The sequence below is a fragment of the Harpia harpyja genome, chromosome 6 (assembly GCF_026419915.1).
Source record: "Harpia harpyja isolate bHarHar1 chromosome 6, bHarHar1 primary haplotype, whole genome shotgun sequence".
Classification (NCBI taxonomy): domain Eukaryota; kingdom Metazoa; phylum Chordata; class Aves; order Accipitriformes; family Accipitridae; genus Harpia; species Harpia harpyja.
In genome coordinates this window covers 36,011,928-36,028,599 of record NC_068945.1, presented here as the reverse complement: position 1 = coordinate 36,028,599, position 16,672 = coordinate 36,011,928, and the positions used below count along the sequence as shown (strand labels likewise).

At 40.7% G+C, this 16,672-nt stretch overlaps 1 protein-coding gene across 1 annotated transcript in view; it reads left to right on the top strand.

Moving 5' to 3' along the window:
* The first annotated feature begins 1,625 nt into the window (after positions 1 to 1,625).
* The window catches only part of ARID2 (AT-rich interaction domain 2), a 107,664-nt gene continuing 92,617 nt past the window's right edge, over positions 1,626 to 16,672 (top strand). Inside the window, exons 1-3 of the mRNA XM_052788983.1 lie at positions 1,626 to 2,625; positions 2,786 to 2,879; positions 4,060 to 4,157. Coding sequence (XP_052644943.1) covers positions 2,534 to 2,625; positions 2,786 to 2,879; positions 4,060 to 4,157 — 284 coding nt within the window. The 5' untranslated portion in view covers positions 1,626 to 2,533. The remainder of the gene's footprint in view (positions 2,626 to 2,785; positions 2,880 to 4,059; positions 4,158 to 16,672) is intronic.

Here is a 16,672-nt window from a genome sequence, read left to right as displayed (position 1 = left end):
TAAGGAATTTTAAGGCATGATTAAAAACCACCGCCCTCCTGCGAAAGGAAGGTTTAGCGCTGTGTGTCTGGAAGAGCGATCTAGCCCCTCAATCGCCGGTTTTAAACCTCCCTCATTCGTATTATCCGGGCTGTGGGAGTCTTGGGCATACTGTTGCTGAAATAGCAGAAACTCAGGAGTGTCACAGACGCGAGCTGCAGACCAGGATCTGCTGCAGGTCTAATTTTAGGGGACGGGGACGGGGACACGACTCTTAATGCTACAGCGAGTAAGGCGCTATGCATTCCTTACACTGAAATACACACGCCGCCACTCCATCCACACAGAGAGGGCGACTTTCAATACAGAGTATTAATTTGAAACCGAGGGATTTCTCCACCCCACCCCCCCCCCCCGCCAAGAAGTGCGAGCCCAGGGCAAATCTTACCAAGCATCTTACTATATCTCTGTCTCTATGGCTATATTCAAGCTGAAACAGCACTCAAGTCAAAAGGAGAAAAAAAAATCTTCTTTGTAAAAAAAAAATGTTTTATTTTCTGAAGTAAGTTAGTACATGGAGTAGAAAGGAATTATAGTTTTGCCTCTTTAAGTGCTCACTTGGGGCCATAATGTGCCATTGATTTTAAAACACAGCTCCTTACTGACTTTAATGAGGAGTTCTGCTTAAAAAAAAAACTAAAGGCCCGATCTGGCCTTGGATTTCAATGTATTGGTTGCGAGGGGCAAATGTTCCTCCAGAGGCTCTTAATCTGGAGCAAGCGCTCACCTGCGGCTCTGTTTGCTTGCCAGGGAAGGATGAATGCCCACCTGGGTCACCGCTTGCTCTACCCGAGGAGCAAAGGTTCGATGGAAGGTGCCGACCACCACACGGGCCCTTCCTCGCTCCCGTTTACCCCAAGCGGCACCGGGCCCCGCCGTGGTCGGCGTGCAGGTCTTCTCCTGGGCTCCCGTGTGGAAAACACGTCAGGAGACAAGCGCTCGCGAACACCGTACACGCCGCAGGCAGTGGGGAAAGGGGCCTGCAGTGCCACTGGGCGGCTACTGCCCATCCAGGGTGAGGGCCAAGACCTTCCTCCTTCATTAATTTTATGCTGTATGTTCCATTCGTCAATATACGGAAATATATAGGCGGCTTAGAGTGAGTACGGCAGTCCTAAAGGACTTTGGTTACAGGCCGCAGGATCTCCAAGAGAAGAAAAAAAAAAAATTTATGGAGCGAGCCAGAGCTCAGGCCCCTGCTGGCAAACCTCTCCAGGGCACCCCCTGCTCGGGAAAGCGCTCGGCATTCTCCTTCGGGCAGTTTTAAACACCTCACGCCTCGAAATGAGGGGTTCCTGCCGCCGCCCCCCCCCCCCGCCCGCCCCCGCCGTGCCATCCGGGGCGACTTCCTGCCCTTGGAAACACCTCAGGCCGGGGGACTCGGAAAGTTTTTCAAAAGTCCAAATCCACCAGTGCCCCCTTCAGTTGTTGTTTTCTCTCCCCTTGAACTCAGGGCGTTGGGTTTAGTCCAATTAAAAAATTCGGCCCCGCTTTCCAAAATCCACCTTTCCTGCCCTTCCCCTCCCCCCCCGCCCCCCTACTCCCCCCCCCCCGCCCCCCTACTCCCCCCCCCCCCCGCCGTCAGCCAGCGGAGAGAGGCCGATCGGTGCGAGGCTGGCAAGGGAAGGCCCTTTCCCCGGCCCCTAGCCCCGGAACAACCGGTAGTAGCCGTTTTTTTCCTCCCCTCTTCTCCTTCTCCCTCGCCTCTTTCCGCCCGGCTTTGTGTGAAGTTTGCGGCACATTGCAGATGAGCCCTTAGCGGCGAGAGGAGCCTATTGTTCCCCGCCAGGAACTGCTTGCTGGGGCTGTGCTGGCTTTTGCCTTTAGAGCTGCCTTCTGCAGTACCGCGACCGGCCTCCGGGGTCCGCTGTGTTGCGCTCTCGTCCAGGCAGAAGCACGGCGGCCTCAGATCTTTTTGTCTGAGAGAGAAGAGAAGTGAATCCCGCTGCCGCCGCCACCGCCGCCGCCGCCGCTGCCGTAGCTGTACAGTGTGTGTGTGTGAGAGAGCGAGCGAGGGAGCGAGCGAGCGAGGGAGAGGGAGATCGCATGGAGCCGCGGCTGTAACACACACACACACTGTCAATACCTCACTCCGGCTCCCCCCCCACCCCACCACAACAGTAACCCAATTCATTGTGTGATCCAGCAGCACCATGTTGAGTCTCATGTGCAGGCTGGATCGGTTGGGTTTGTGGTGCTGAGAGAGGCAGCAGCAGCGGGAGGAGGAATTACTGAGAGGTGCCCCTCTCCCTCCCTGTCTCTTTGCCTGTGTGTTGTGTGGAGACAGGACTCGCAATTACCACACTCTCTGGGCTCCCTTATTCCTTTTAAACTTTTTTTTAAACAAGCCCCTCTCCATGGCTGATCCCCGGCCGAGCACGGGCACCTGGGTCTCTTAAAGACAAGGAGGAGCCGGGGATTGTTGTTGTTGTTGTCGGCCGTTTTTTTTTTCAAATTGGATTTTTTTTTTACGAGAACCTTTTTTAATACAAAAATGGCAAATTCGACGGGTAAAAACCACGCAGACCAGCGGAGAAAGGGACTCGCTTTCCTGGACGAGCTGCGGCAGTTTCACCACAGCAGAGGGTGAGGAAAATGGGGAGATGGAACGGGAGGGGGGGAGGCTTTTAAACCGACCAGATCCAACTTCCAGCCCCTTCCCTGAAGGACACGGCAGCCCCAGCTAGGGGAGAAAAGGGGGCAGAGCTGACAAGTTGTGGTGTTTTGTGTGTATCTCCTTTGGCAGGTCTCCTTTTAAGAAGATCCCCGTGGTGGGTGGGAAGGAGCTGGATCTTCACGCTCTCTATACCAGAGTCACCACTTTAGGCGGATTTGGGAAGGTGAGTGGAAGTTTTAATTTGGGTTTCCCTCCCACTAACCTCTTCCCAAAAGTCTCCTCTGACCCCCGGGGGCGGCGGGGGGAGCCGGGGTGGCCGGGAACCGTCCTATTTAAAGCCGGTTAGAGGAGGTGGGGGGTGGAAGAAGGAAGCGAGCAGACAGGCAGGTTGGTGGCTTGGCCTTGTCGGCGGAGCGATGAAGGGGGATCCGGGGGTACGGCGCACACCCCGCTCCTGCCTCCCCCGCCTCCGCCGGAGCCCCTGGCCCCTGCCCCCCTTCCCCGGGAGAAGGCGAGGAGGGAGCAGAGAGCTCCGGTCGGCGAGAGGCAGTTTTCTTTTCGCTTGTGCTGGCAGCTCTTGTGTGTGTGTCTCTCCCTCTCGCAGAGGGAGAGAGACAGAGAGGAGAGAGTCTGAGCGCAGTTTTAGTGCAACTCAAAATTAGCGGGCATGTTTAACATCGATAATCGGCACGGAGCATGGGCTAGGAAACGATCCTCGCAGCCGGGGGGGGGCCGGGCGCTGCCCTCCGAGCCCTTCCCGCAGAAAAATAACAAAAGGGGCACCCAAGACGGTGTGTAATCAAATAGCCATCTTTAGGCTTCAAGGCTAGGGACAGAAATGTAGGCCTCAAAAGAAAGGCCTCTCTGTGTCTGTGGATCTGTCTCGGGGGGACCCCCCGGGACGGCTCCCCCGCGCCCCGGAGGCCAGGGGGCGCCCCCGCCAAGACTTCCCCGCATTATTTTAAACTTCTTTGGGTTTTTAACGGACCGCGTTAGGATTTAAAAGGGGGCGACAGAGGGACTCCCGATTGGTTATTGTCCAGGCAGTAAAAACAAAAACAAACAAACCCCAAAACAATACAAACCCTGCCGGCCCTGTCCCGTGTCCGTCGTGTCCCCGTCCCCGTCGCCCCCCCCCCGAAAAAAAAAAATCCATATATATATCTATCTAAAAAAATAAATAAAGTGGAACACCGGTGAGAAGCGGGATTATTCCCGAAGGGGAAATACTACCGACTGTCAGTGAAACACACAGTCCTAAATCCCATCTACATTCGTGTTTATTTCTTTTTATATCTTCATCTACTTGCTTCGTGGCAGCCTGTGGATTTTCGCGATGTTCGCTGTCGACGACATGTTTATGTGTACGTTGTGTATCTCGGCCTGTGTGTTGTTTTTGACAGGTATCAGAGAAGAATCAGTGGGGAGAAATTGTAGAGGAGTTTAACTTTCCCAGAAGTTGTTCTAACGCTGCCTTCGCTTTAAAACAGTATTACTTGCGGTGAGTGCTATCAAGCTGTTGCAGTGGTATTTTTGAGTGTGGGATTCTATTTGCTTTTTAGTGTGTGCAATAATAAAAATATCCCTACTCTTCAAAAATGCTGTAAAATAAAGCAGAAGGAACTTGTAATTCCTTACTGGCCTGCTGCAGTGATCAGTTAAAGGTAATTCTGTTTTCTAGTTATTTTATTTGTATTTTACGCCTGCAAGCCTTAAACTTTGAAGGGATCCCAAGTATATAAACAATATATGTCAGAGCCATTTTTATTGATTGTTTTAGGACGACGGTGCTAAAGGACTGTTACTAAGACATGTTATTGTAGTTACAGAAACTTAGGTTAATATTTGGAGGACTGAAAGGTGTTGGTATATGTGAACTTGTTTACTGCTCAGTGGGGTCAGACATTGAATGAAAATGCATCTGCAGGAAGGTAGACTGCTTTGGATAAATTGTTATTGTTACCAATTACTAGCAGCATACATTATTTTTTTTATTTTAGAGTACAAAGAGCTAAATAATTTTTTTTTCTGTCACTTGAAAAATAGTAGGTTTCTGCAGTTTTTAAAAATAAGATTACATTCCTTGAAATGATACAAGTTATTTTTTGTGATGCAGATTATTTTTTTAATGCAGCATGGAGTTCATACTGAATATTTTAAATCTCTGTGTGTGGTACTGTTCAGTTACTAGATGACTTTTTAAAAAAAATTATTTTTTATTAACTTTTGGTGATTATATTTTGTGTGAAAGCCTTTAAAATTATTGCATATATAGTGTTTTTAGATGCTATATGTAGACAATTACATTGCATTTAGAATAAAGTTTTATGTACGTTGGTTAAGGAATGTAATATTCTGTTTCTGAATTGCATAAATGATATTTTTCATTGCAATTAACGATAATACAGGTGTGCAATATGTACAAAAGATGTATGGGCTTTTGGACTTCTGTTTTGGTGATCTGAGTACACACAAGCTTTATCTGTCTCTAGTTTGGCCTTCTGAATTAGGAAATGCAGTAATTGTACAGGTGCACTTTCTATTGGTTGTCCTAGATTGACTTCCAGCTTGAAGCTGTAAGAGTTCATAGCACAGTGGAACAGTTATTGAGTTACAATGATGTCTGGAAAACCTTAGTGAGGTATCTGTAGTTACTGAATTTTTCTTTTTTTGGTGGTGACATATAATTGCTTTAAGATCCAGACTAAGAAAAGAAATTACCATTCTTAATAGCTCTAGCAAAGTTTATGGTTGCTAGCAGGCCTAGGAATGAAGTGGGAAGCTCACTTTAGGATGTCCTTCTCTGTTGGTGGTTTTTTGTTTTTTGTTTTTTTTTTTTTCTCTACTACATAGCATTGAGATAGTGTTGCTGAAGATTTGTTGGATCACACAAAGCAGTTTTTTGCTTTTTGAGTTTTTCTGTTGGACCATGTAGTCTATTACTTGGCTCGATTTTACATATAATTTGCAAAAAGACAGTTTTTTGGTTTTTGCCCTTTCCTTTTTATTTCCATATTCTGTAAGTGTTTGAGTGGCCTAACTTTTTGCAGTAGAAGGTTGTATGTCATTTGTGTTTTATATGCTGTGACAGTTAACACAATTAATGTTAATTTAGCCTTCTAATGAGTATTAATTTTGAATAAGATACTACTTTTTAATTTAGAATCAGACATACAAAAATGTTATTTTTATTATTAGCATGCTGGTATTGACATTATTTAAAATACTGTTGCTGAAAATATGTGTAAATGATTACATACCAATAATTGAAAGTTTTTTTTATTTATTTGGAATTTAGAAAAAAAAGTTCATAAACAGTTAAGATGAAGAATCTTTAAAAATGTCTATTTTATCATAATCTCTGTGATTTACTTAGGCCATTCTGAAATAAACTGTCAAGGTTGTTGGTTTTGGGGAGGATTGGTTTTTAGTGGTTGGGGTTTTTTTGGGGTGGGGGTTTTTTTTGTTTGTTTTGTTTTTTCTAAATTACTGCTTTACTCACTGTTGCTTCTCACGTAATCTAAGTTTGATGTGAACTGTTTCCCAGTGGAGTTCACCTCCTTACATGTGCAGTAATAAGACTGTATATACACATGTATCTTTGCTAGGTTGACGCTCGTTTAGCTTTAACCTTAAAAGGTTTGGGGGGGGGGGATTTGGTTATAGGGAAAGAAAAAAAATGCTCTAATGATAAATTTGTAAAAAGGATCTTGTTTATCTGTGTTGAAGAACATAACCTGACATTTCTTATAGGGCTAGATTTTCATGAACTGCTGAGCAACTACCCTTGGAAAAAAAATGTTCCTCTTGAGTCTCAAGTATGACTATAATCTTGGCCTCACTATTGTAATGACTTTGCAAACAAAGCCGAACAAATTGAGGCCTATCAACTTTTATATATTTTTTTATCCAATTATATGTTGTGTGTCCTGTAAAGTGAGGGACCTGCATGGCAGATGGGACCCTGTTGAATTCAGAGGGATTCAGTGGTGTGCACCTACAGGAATACATTTGCAGATTTGGATTCATGACGGTTTGTGATGAAAGTTGCTTCTTTTCTACTAAACATCTGGCATACCGTGTTCGCTGAGATAAGATCTCAAGCTACATGGACCACTTGCTCGTTTTGCTGTTTTATTTCTAATAATGCTGGCATTTTGACTTAAAATTACTGTGTAAATAATTTAGAAAGTTGAATTGTTTGTGTGACGTCAGTAGTCCTGTTGGCCTGATCAAACTGAATGTTTTGCAAAACATTCATCAGGTTATGGTTTTTCTAGGCAGTTGTGAGATGTGTCTTTTTTGTTTAAATAACTTTTTCATTTTGACTGTTGTGGAATTTTGCTAGCTGCCTCTGGGAATGTATGTTAGGCTTCATTAAAGATGTGAATTTTTTAAACTTCTGATATAATTCCGATAGGCTTTATGATAGGTGATATTTGAATACATGATAGACAATCCTATCTACCCCTTCTCCCTTGAACTGCCCTCTTTTTTTTCTTTCACTGGAAAAAGTTGTTTATAATAGGGAAGGTCCGAACCATTCAAACTTTGTGCCTGTGTTGCTTTGAGCTGTCTGACAGGTGAAGTAATTTATGCACCGTGGGTCTTAGTGAGCAGTCAAAAGCCACAGTGCCGATAACCATTGATAGACTGTACTTGTTAATGTAGTTCTGTAAGGCTCTACAGCATCAGAGAGTGTAATTCCCTTGGATGTAGTGCAAATTAGATGTTTCATCTCAATTGAGGTGAATTAGTAAAGCATTTTCTAAATGCTTCTCTAAAGATTATTTTATAATGTTAATGAAAATATTTTAATATGGGGTAATAAATGTAAATGTCAGTAATGTGGGCATGCTTTTACATTTTTGTTAGTTGGTAAACATACAGTAGGTAAAAAGAAAGTTAACATGAAATACAGCCTGGTTTTTGTGTTAATGGTTGATTAGGTTACAGTCCTACAAAGAATTGGGCTGATGTGGCCTCATATGTTAGTATAAGGTTCTGTTGGTTTTCATGTGAGCGTAAGCAATACATTTATTTCTGTTGTGGGTCTTCCATCTATTCTTGGGGAGTGAGAGACCTTGTAAACTAAATGTGCAAATGAAGTGTGCCTAACTGAATTAAAGATCAGTTTGCTTTTAAAAGGTATTTACCTGCATTAAGACAAATTATGTGAAAGGACTAAGTGTAAGGTAAATTAAGTTGAAGTCTCAGTTCTGCAGAGAATTTCTGAAAAGTGGGAAGCAGGTGTGTATTGTAAGCTTCCGGTAAAGGCAGCAGAAAGGAGTTCATACTAGTTAAAGGTGAATAAAAATTCGCTGTTGTAAATATTGGGGAGGTGAGGGGAAGTCAAGCAGAGAGGAAGGAGGTCAGCTCATAAATGAGAAGTTGCATAAAGTTATTATAAAGACAAGCCATTATGCTGAATTTCCTGGAATTCCATATATAGGAGGATGAAAAAGTATGAGCAGTTAAAAATCAGGACCATATAAAATAGTTATGGACAACAAATAGAGGGGGTTCTTGAAAGATCTGAAGAGATTTATAAGTCATTTGTTCTTCAAGAAGCTACTAAGAAATTGAATAATAGTACTGATTTCTTTAAAAAAAAAAGGGGGGGGGAAGCATGAGCTGAAGAACTAGAAAAATTTAAGGGATTCTGTTCCTAGCAAAATAATGGCAGAAATATTAGGGAAACAATAATAAGCAGCCTGGAATTTTCCAAGCAAAATTACTTTAAAATAGTTGTCTTTGTTATTCTTGCTCAGTGTTCAAAATTAGGATCTGATACTGCAACAGCATCTGCACACAGGTCAGTGAGTATGGAGAAGTACGGGACTGGCTTGCTTGCCAGATCTGATTGCAGGTTCAAGGCCCCAGTGGATGAAGAGAAAGTTGTAACTGTAGTAATATTTTACATATTTTCTAAAATTCAAATGCATCTCAGAGTCTCTCATTGACAAATTATTTATGTATATGGATAGTCATCTGAATGAAAAATAGGTTGAGGGACCATAAACAAAAATAGAACAAAGTATTAAGAATAGTTTTGGTGAGTCACAGCAGTTTTAGGTGCTAAACCAGTAACATTAGTGCTTACATACGCACATGGTAGTACGAGTTTAGCCATTGTAGGCATATTTAGTGTCTGGATTGATTAACTTTACGAGAAGGTGAATAGCACACTTGCGACATTAGCAGACAGTGTCAGTGGGAAGAGTTAAACACAAGTCAGGGCAGAAAAGAAAAGGTTATCTAAAGAAATAAGGCACATTGTTGGAAAGTACAAATGAGATTTAGTTTGGAAAATGCAAGCTAAAACAGTTGAGGGACAGTAATCCAAAACAGGTATTCATTGTGAGGGAATAACCTGGAAAGCAGTATTGCTGAAAAAGGGATAGGAGTGATACCATGGCCCTGATAATCCTGTCAGTTGTGTGCACCCAACTCCCTTTCATATGAAAGGGATTTGTGCATGCTTCTGACAGGAAGAGCAATTTGCAATATGATATATAGACTTTGTAAAAATCAGAATGAGTTTAGGTTGTATCCACAGATGCATTGAACGAGGGGCAGATGAGGTTTTGTATGAGATTGTGGGACTGTATTTGAAGTACTGTTTTACTTTCAGAGCCTTTGCAACAGGTGGGGTAACTTAATAGAAGCTTAGAGAAGAGCAACAAAATGTTAAGAAGGCTGAAGGGACTAATTGATTTTAAAAAAGATTTGAGAAGTAAATATGTTTTGCTTGGCTAAATTAACATTTTGGGTGAGAAGGGGAAATGGTATCTTGCAAGCATTTTGAAGGGCCTAAATACTTTAAAAGGGAGATGATTTTAAATAAAAAAAGAGGCTGTGTTAACATGTAAGCTGAGATGAAACCGAGGGAGAAAATTCAGAGCAGATAGCAGCACAAAAACCGCTGAGATACACCTGTATACCTTCTGAATAGTATGCCAAGTGGAGTAGGGTCATTCAGAACTAGCCTGGTCAGGACACTAACACATGTGCAACAGGTCATGAGCCAGGACTGGCAGAGAAGTGGGCCAGATGACCTTACAGGTTCTGTCCATCCTTGAATAACACTACAATGAAGGTTCTCATCTTGCATAGCTACAGACTTTTATTGCAACACTGCAGACTTTACCTGCGGAATCTGTTGCGCTTAATTTTGTCACAAATCCTGCAGTCATTGGCAAGACAGGAAACAAATACATGGATGACATTTTAATGATTTCTTTTTTAAATTATTTTTCCCCCCTCAAGATAAGAATTGTAATGCATGTTTCAGTCAGATGTCTGAGGCCTTGCTTTTAAGTCTGAAGCGAATATTTTACATAGTTGGAGGGGGAATTTTGTTTTAGTTGTACTGTAATCATATAGTCAACATATTCACGATCAAGGCTAGTTACTGTTCCTGCTATAAAGCTTTATTCAGGGGAATTAAATATGTTGGTTGTTAAAATCTTACAATGTCTGTCAATTAGAAGTTACTTATTTGGATGGATGTTGTCTTGTCAGTTGCTGGGAATCTGCTCAAAAGAAAACAGAACTTTAATAATACAAAATTTTCATTAGGCCTCTTCTGAGGAGAGCAGGCAGCAGGTGAAAGGAAGCATAGCCACCTTAAAATTGCTCTTTCTTAGACTTATGTTGTGATACTAGTAACTATGCAGATGAGTTTGGCCTCTGTCAAAGTTTCTGAGCTCCTTCACCCTCCTTCAGAGGGTAAACTCCTTTTTACTGCAGAAAAATATAGTGAAAAATTAGTGCGATGAATGTTAACGTATGTTCTCTTCCTGATTGTTTTTCTGCAAGCTTTTTGTTAGAAATGACCTAAATCACTGCTGCTAAGCTGAAATATATTGGTTTATTTGGGGATGGGTAAATGTTGTTCTTCAGTTTTAATACAGAATTCTGATTGTTTAACTTGAAAGCTTATCTGGACAGATGTCAGAACTAATAACCTACAAAGAGCAAGTTTCTGGCAACACTATAATAACTGTGGTGACTTTTAGGACCTACTGAATCTTCTAATAATTGGTACAAAGTTTATATGTTAAGACGATTTTCTAATCTTTAACTGAAACAGTATCAAAACTAATTTATGCTTTAAAATTATTAATAGCTGTGGTAACATCTTAGGTTTGAATAGATGGTAAGCATATTACAACAAAATCAAGAATGCATATGGCATGCGAGGATATTGCTTCTTTCCTTGTGAAGTGGAATAAGCCTGGGCTAAGAAAAGTTTGGGGTGGTGTTTTTTTTTTTATTTTAGAGCTAGTAGGCTTTAATTACCTTGTTTATTTGCAGTTAAACCTCAATAAATAAGACTTTCATACTCTTTTCTTCTTTCCTAACCTCTTCCCCACTTTCCCCAGTAATGAAATAGAGAAGTATAATTTGTTAAGTTTTACAGGTGAGGTACTAGAGGTGCACAGAGGTTCAGACTGTTACTGTGAAAGAGCATGTCAAATAGGAATGAAATCCAAATACAGTAAAGCCTATTTTTTTTTTTTTTTAATAATGCTAGAATCCGGTTCTGACAGGCAAATTTCTTCTTTCTGAGCCTTAGCTAAACCATCCATGAAAGGGGGCTACTATTATTTACTATCTTTTAAAATTCCTCATTAATCAATAGCTGAGGAAGCACTGTTTGAAAAATAAAACGGGATAATGTTATGTTCTGTGAATTGGAAAACTGAAAACTAAGTAAGTAACAGATTATGAGAATGAATTGTTTGTGTTTTGTTTTGCTGTGTTTTGTTTTAAAATGCTTGTTCAGAGTGTCAGAGTGGTGTCTTACAGCTTAAGTGGGACTACTTGGAGTAACTGTAGTATCAGTCCACATTATTATAAGACCTGTAGTTCATAGAGGGAATTGGGTATAGGCCAGAGATCCCATCACATGATCTTGTTTCTGGTTATCAGTCTGATACGTATTTATTCTGTGGCCTTAGTTAAATCATTTGCCATGTTTTTATTCACATTTATAAAGTGGGTATACTGATGTTTGTTTACCTATCTCACAGAGAAGTGTGAGACTGTAAGCTCTTTAATGCAGGGATTGTGTCTCTTCATGCTTCTATGTCATATCTTAAATATTTGAAAATGAATATAAATTAGGAATATATGAGGAAAATAAAACTATTCATAGGCTTGTTTGCCCTCTGCAGTGTTGAGAAGCAGAAAATATAGCATAGATGGGAGGAAGAACAATCTTTATTCCTTAGGGAATAAATAAACTTGGGATACCTAAGCAGAGAAATATTGGAACGGTTGAAAGAAAGAAGCTTATCTTAAGGAAGGATAATAAAACAGCAAGATGGTACCCAGAATAGTGAGCTTAGGCTTTGCCTGAGGTACTAGATTAGTGAGCTAGGTATCAGATCTAAAATACAGTCTCCTTGGAGCAACAAGTTCAAGTCTAAGCAGACCTGAATTAGATTTTCGGCAACAAGCTAGTGACACCGAGTTCTCTACTTTTTGTTTCCTGTCTTTAAACTGAATGCGCATGCATTTATTTTAACTCCAGATAAATTGTAGCAAGCCAGCTATGCTGCAAGAGGGATTGCATACTTATAATAGAGTGAGTTCTGTTGAATGATGCACTGGAGCATGTTTGTCTGCAAGAGTGATCTGTGTTCATACTATTTTCCTTTTTTATTGGTGTGGGAGGAGCAACTGTTCAATTAGTAGTCTTTCAGAATAATTCACAGTGTTACTTGTCAATCCATAGCTGCCTAAAATACATAAAAATCCTGTAAAGTAAGGCAATCATTCTGTTTCAGAGACCTTTTCTCTCACAGTGTTTGCTGGACTTTTCATATGTTTGCTGGAGTTTAGATGGGTCATACTTATGGCTACATGCATTTCTCCATTGTTACGTGCTGTGACGTCTGCTGGTTGGCCTCTGCCTCCCAGTCCAAAGGTTGCTGTGCTTCCATGATAATCTACGTGTAGAGGTTCTCAGCTCTGTAAAACACTAAATCATATGACTAACTTTGAGTAGCTCCGTTAAAGTTCTTTGGTGAAGTGCTATAACAACATGTATTACTGGGACGCAGTGTGTTGGGGTAACTTCATTTGGGATACATCCCAGGGTCTTAATTAAGCTAAATGAAAATAGTTTACTGTGGGGGTAAATTTAGCATTTTGTGAGTATATTAACAATGATTATGGCATAGGATGGGTGTAGAATTGTGTGTGGGTTTGTTTTTTTAAAAAGTATATTTGTATTACAAGAAAACTTGTGGCAATAAACTTAGGAACAGTTCTTCCCTTACATGGTTATTTTGCTCGGGAGTATCTGGGTTCTAATGACCTTGATTAAATGATGTAGAATCCAGGCAGTGGCCAGGTAAACAGTGCCATGTTACAGAATTTGCATATGTCCTGTGTAATTTTGGGAAGGATAGTAGAGCTTTAAAACATTGGAGATTACAGAGCTGTTTCTTGGACACTTTTCTACCCCCAGTACCATCTATGAAAAGCCAGGAAAATTCACATTTGTAGCAGTATATGTTCATATAATGCTACAGTTGCACAGTAAATACTTCGAAAAAAATCAGGAATGACCTCATTTAAGTATGAAAGTGCAACCTTAACTTTGTCTCTAGAGAATATTCTTCATAATAGAGCCTTGTGCTCTCTGTGGTAAGTGGGAATAAATTCCATGGCAGTATTTATCTGTTGTTACACTGTGATACACCTTTTTTCCCCTCATATATATACATACAGTTCTGACTCATTGTTCAGCGTGGTAATTGATTAATCTCAATATTAGTTATTTCTGAGGAGGTTTTAAGTGTGCTTTCTGGGCATCCTTTCCCCACTATCTTTGGCTTCCATGGTGTTACCCATGTGGGCCGATTCATAAATCTTTTGCGTTGCTTGTGGGCTGAGGGGGTTTCCCTGTTGCAATACTGCTTACTCTGGCTGCCTAGCTCTCACGGGTCTTTTTGTCTCTCATGCTCTGCTAATCATCATCTTCTCAATCTTTGACTACAAGCCGGAATTTATCTTCTCTTCCTTGACCCCTTGATGTATGTACCCATTGACTGCACAAGGAATATTTACGGTAATCAAATGAGTTCCTAATTGTAAAGAAAGTTGAAGGAAAGAAAAGGTGTATGCAGGTAAAAGGGCAAGAGGACAAAGCACTAAATGTCAAGAGCCTAGCAACAGTAAAATACTGAATTTTACAGCAAAACGATAATAGATTCCATGGTACTTGAAAAAAAATTTTTGCAGCTGTGGACATGCAGAATTCACAGGATCCAGACGAATATCTAAAGAGTATTTCACACACCTGAAAAATGTGCTTTTAGGTGCTCTGCAGACCCAGTCAGGCATTGCAGCATTGGTGTGTATTTTGCTTGTTCTTCCAAGGTCATTTTTGTAACTCTATGGAAATACAATGGTTATTTTAGTGAAAATTTTGTTTCTGAGCACAGTTATGTGCAAAGGCTGTCCCCTGTAGTGAATTATTGTGTTTAATTGGATTTGAAGAATATACAGGCACCTAACTACTGTACAGCTTGGAATACTTCTAGTAAGCTTTGGTTTTTTTTTTTTTTTGCAAATGTTTCAGAGTACTTTATTTCCTTCAAACTTAGCTAAACTTGTTATCCTGTTTAATGCCATGTGCTTTTCTGTTTATATAGCGTAAAGTTATTTATTAGAAAGATATGTTAGTCAATGCATATGGAATCATAGTAAAACTGTAAAAGGTTAGGAAATCAAAATACAATACGTGGTGACAATGACTTCATCACATTTAGTATTGTTTCATTAATATGTCCTATAGTCAGTATGATGTTATTACTGAAATACAGTTACATTCCTAGAAAGGTGGTTTTCATCATAGTTGAATACAAGATTTTTTTCTATTTCGATTTGTATATTGCCAGTACACAAATACCTTTTTACTGTAGTAGCTTTCATTCTCCCAATAAGCAGTTTAATTGTATTTTAAACAGAGTTAGTCCGGCTGTTGAAGAAAGTGCTTCTTAAGTAAGATCAAAGAAAAAAGTGACTTAAAAATAATCTACTGTTCTGCATGTAACTGTAAACAAACACCCCGCTTCACTAAATGTACTGATATATTTCTGTATAGATATTTGTGTGCAGCGCAGTTAAAAATTACGATTGTCCATAAATTTATGTGCCTGGTGGAAACCAAAAATACTCTGTTAGTTTTATGGTGACTTGGTGCTTCTGTAGGTCTGCTGTAAGAGCTGTGTTTGTAGACTTTTGCCCATGTGGAATTCTCTCTAGATCTGCTTAGGCAGAATCTCACCCCTCTTCAGAGCTGGGCTGAAATCGGTGGCGTCCTGTGTCAGTCCTGCAGTGTGCTTAAGATCTGGACCATGTATATTAACACAAAATGTGCCTGCTTTAGCAAGGAAAGAAACTAAAAAATTGAAGTCAATAAAGGTATCAAAACTTAGAATACTGAAATTGGTGTAAACAATGTTCATTTCTTTAGCTGTCTTCAAGAGGTCTTTGCATGTAAGCAAAAGTTTCAGACTCAAGGTTTGGTGGTTATTTTCTTTTTAAAGAGTTTATGAAAGCAATAGGATTTGGTTTTTGTATGAGTAAATTAATTGAAGCTTGCTTTTTGGGGGGGGGTGCTTGGTGACGTAGCGAAGTAAGGAAAACAAAAGCTGTTACCATTATTTCTTGTTTTCAGAAACTTATGAAGGAATTTACTCATTTTTATTGTAATTTCACTAGTATAGTGTGATCTGTAGTATTGCCAAGTTAGAGTAGTCATGACATCAAAATAAATACGATGAAAACCTTTTTTATATTGTGGAAGTAACGATGGAAAGTTATAGTGAAGTAGACACAACATAAATATGATTGTTCACATACCCTATAACATACAGCAACAATATAAACGTACAGGATTGTTGATCTGATTGCCTTACTAGGTGAAACTTTAAAGCATGCATTGTACAGAATTCTGCTGCAGAAGGCCACCAGGTAGAAGTGACTCTCAGGGCTGTGTCTTTTTCCTCAAGGCTTTTTTCATTCAGATGGTATGCGTTTGCTATGGGTTGTGACTTCATGTATTTCCCGACTTGGCACCGGGAAGATGCACATCTCCTGACCAGGCAGCCAATTGATCCCAGTGTGCAGCTTGGAGGCTCTAAGGAGCATGTGTACTGCTAGGTTGCTGCCCTGGCAGAAGACGCTTGGGCTCTGAGTAGTCAGCTGCCCAGCTGGGAGGCACGTGCTGACTCTGCCTCCAGTTGGGCCAAATAACACAGGCTGCTTCTCAGTCACCTGTAGGCCAAAGAAGAGGGAAGACAAGGTGTTTGGAGGTATCTTAATGAGGGGAGAAGAGAAGACCATTTGAGCATCGGTAGTCAAATTGCAAAGGGAAGGAATGTGAATATAGAGTGAGCTGGGTGCATTCATGCATTGGGTGAGGAGACAGCAATGTGGGAATGTTGGTGGAGGGAACGCTGTTTGGAAGGGCAGATGGGGTAGGTACTGTAGAAGGAGAAGGAGGGGTTATGTAATCAAACGCTGATAGTCTTTAATGACCAACTCCCTCATTTAAATTGGTCGCTGGATATTAGTTGACTTGTGGCCCAGATGCTGGGTCGCTACTGAGTGAAGGCTGTCATTATTTGTAAAGTGTTGAGTGGTCTCTGACTCGAGCTGCACCATCTGCTTTCTACAGTGAGGTTCTGATTTACTGGTACAAACCTTCTAGTGGTTCTTCTGCATCTTTGCTTGCACTACAGGTGCTGCATCAACAGAATTAATTTCTGTTCTGTTAGTTTATATTTTTCATTAACACTGAATTTACCATTTTCATTTTGGTTTAAAAAAATCTGTCATCATCACAATTACTGTTACTTTTATCCTTATATTAAAATATCATAAAGGCATAAAATTGCATATAATCAAATAAAGGATTTTATCTCTTCCTCAAAGAGCTTGCAGGGAGAAAGGTTTCATCTTGGAAAATATTTCTTCATGGGCATTGCTGCA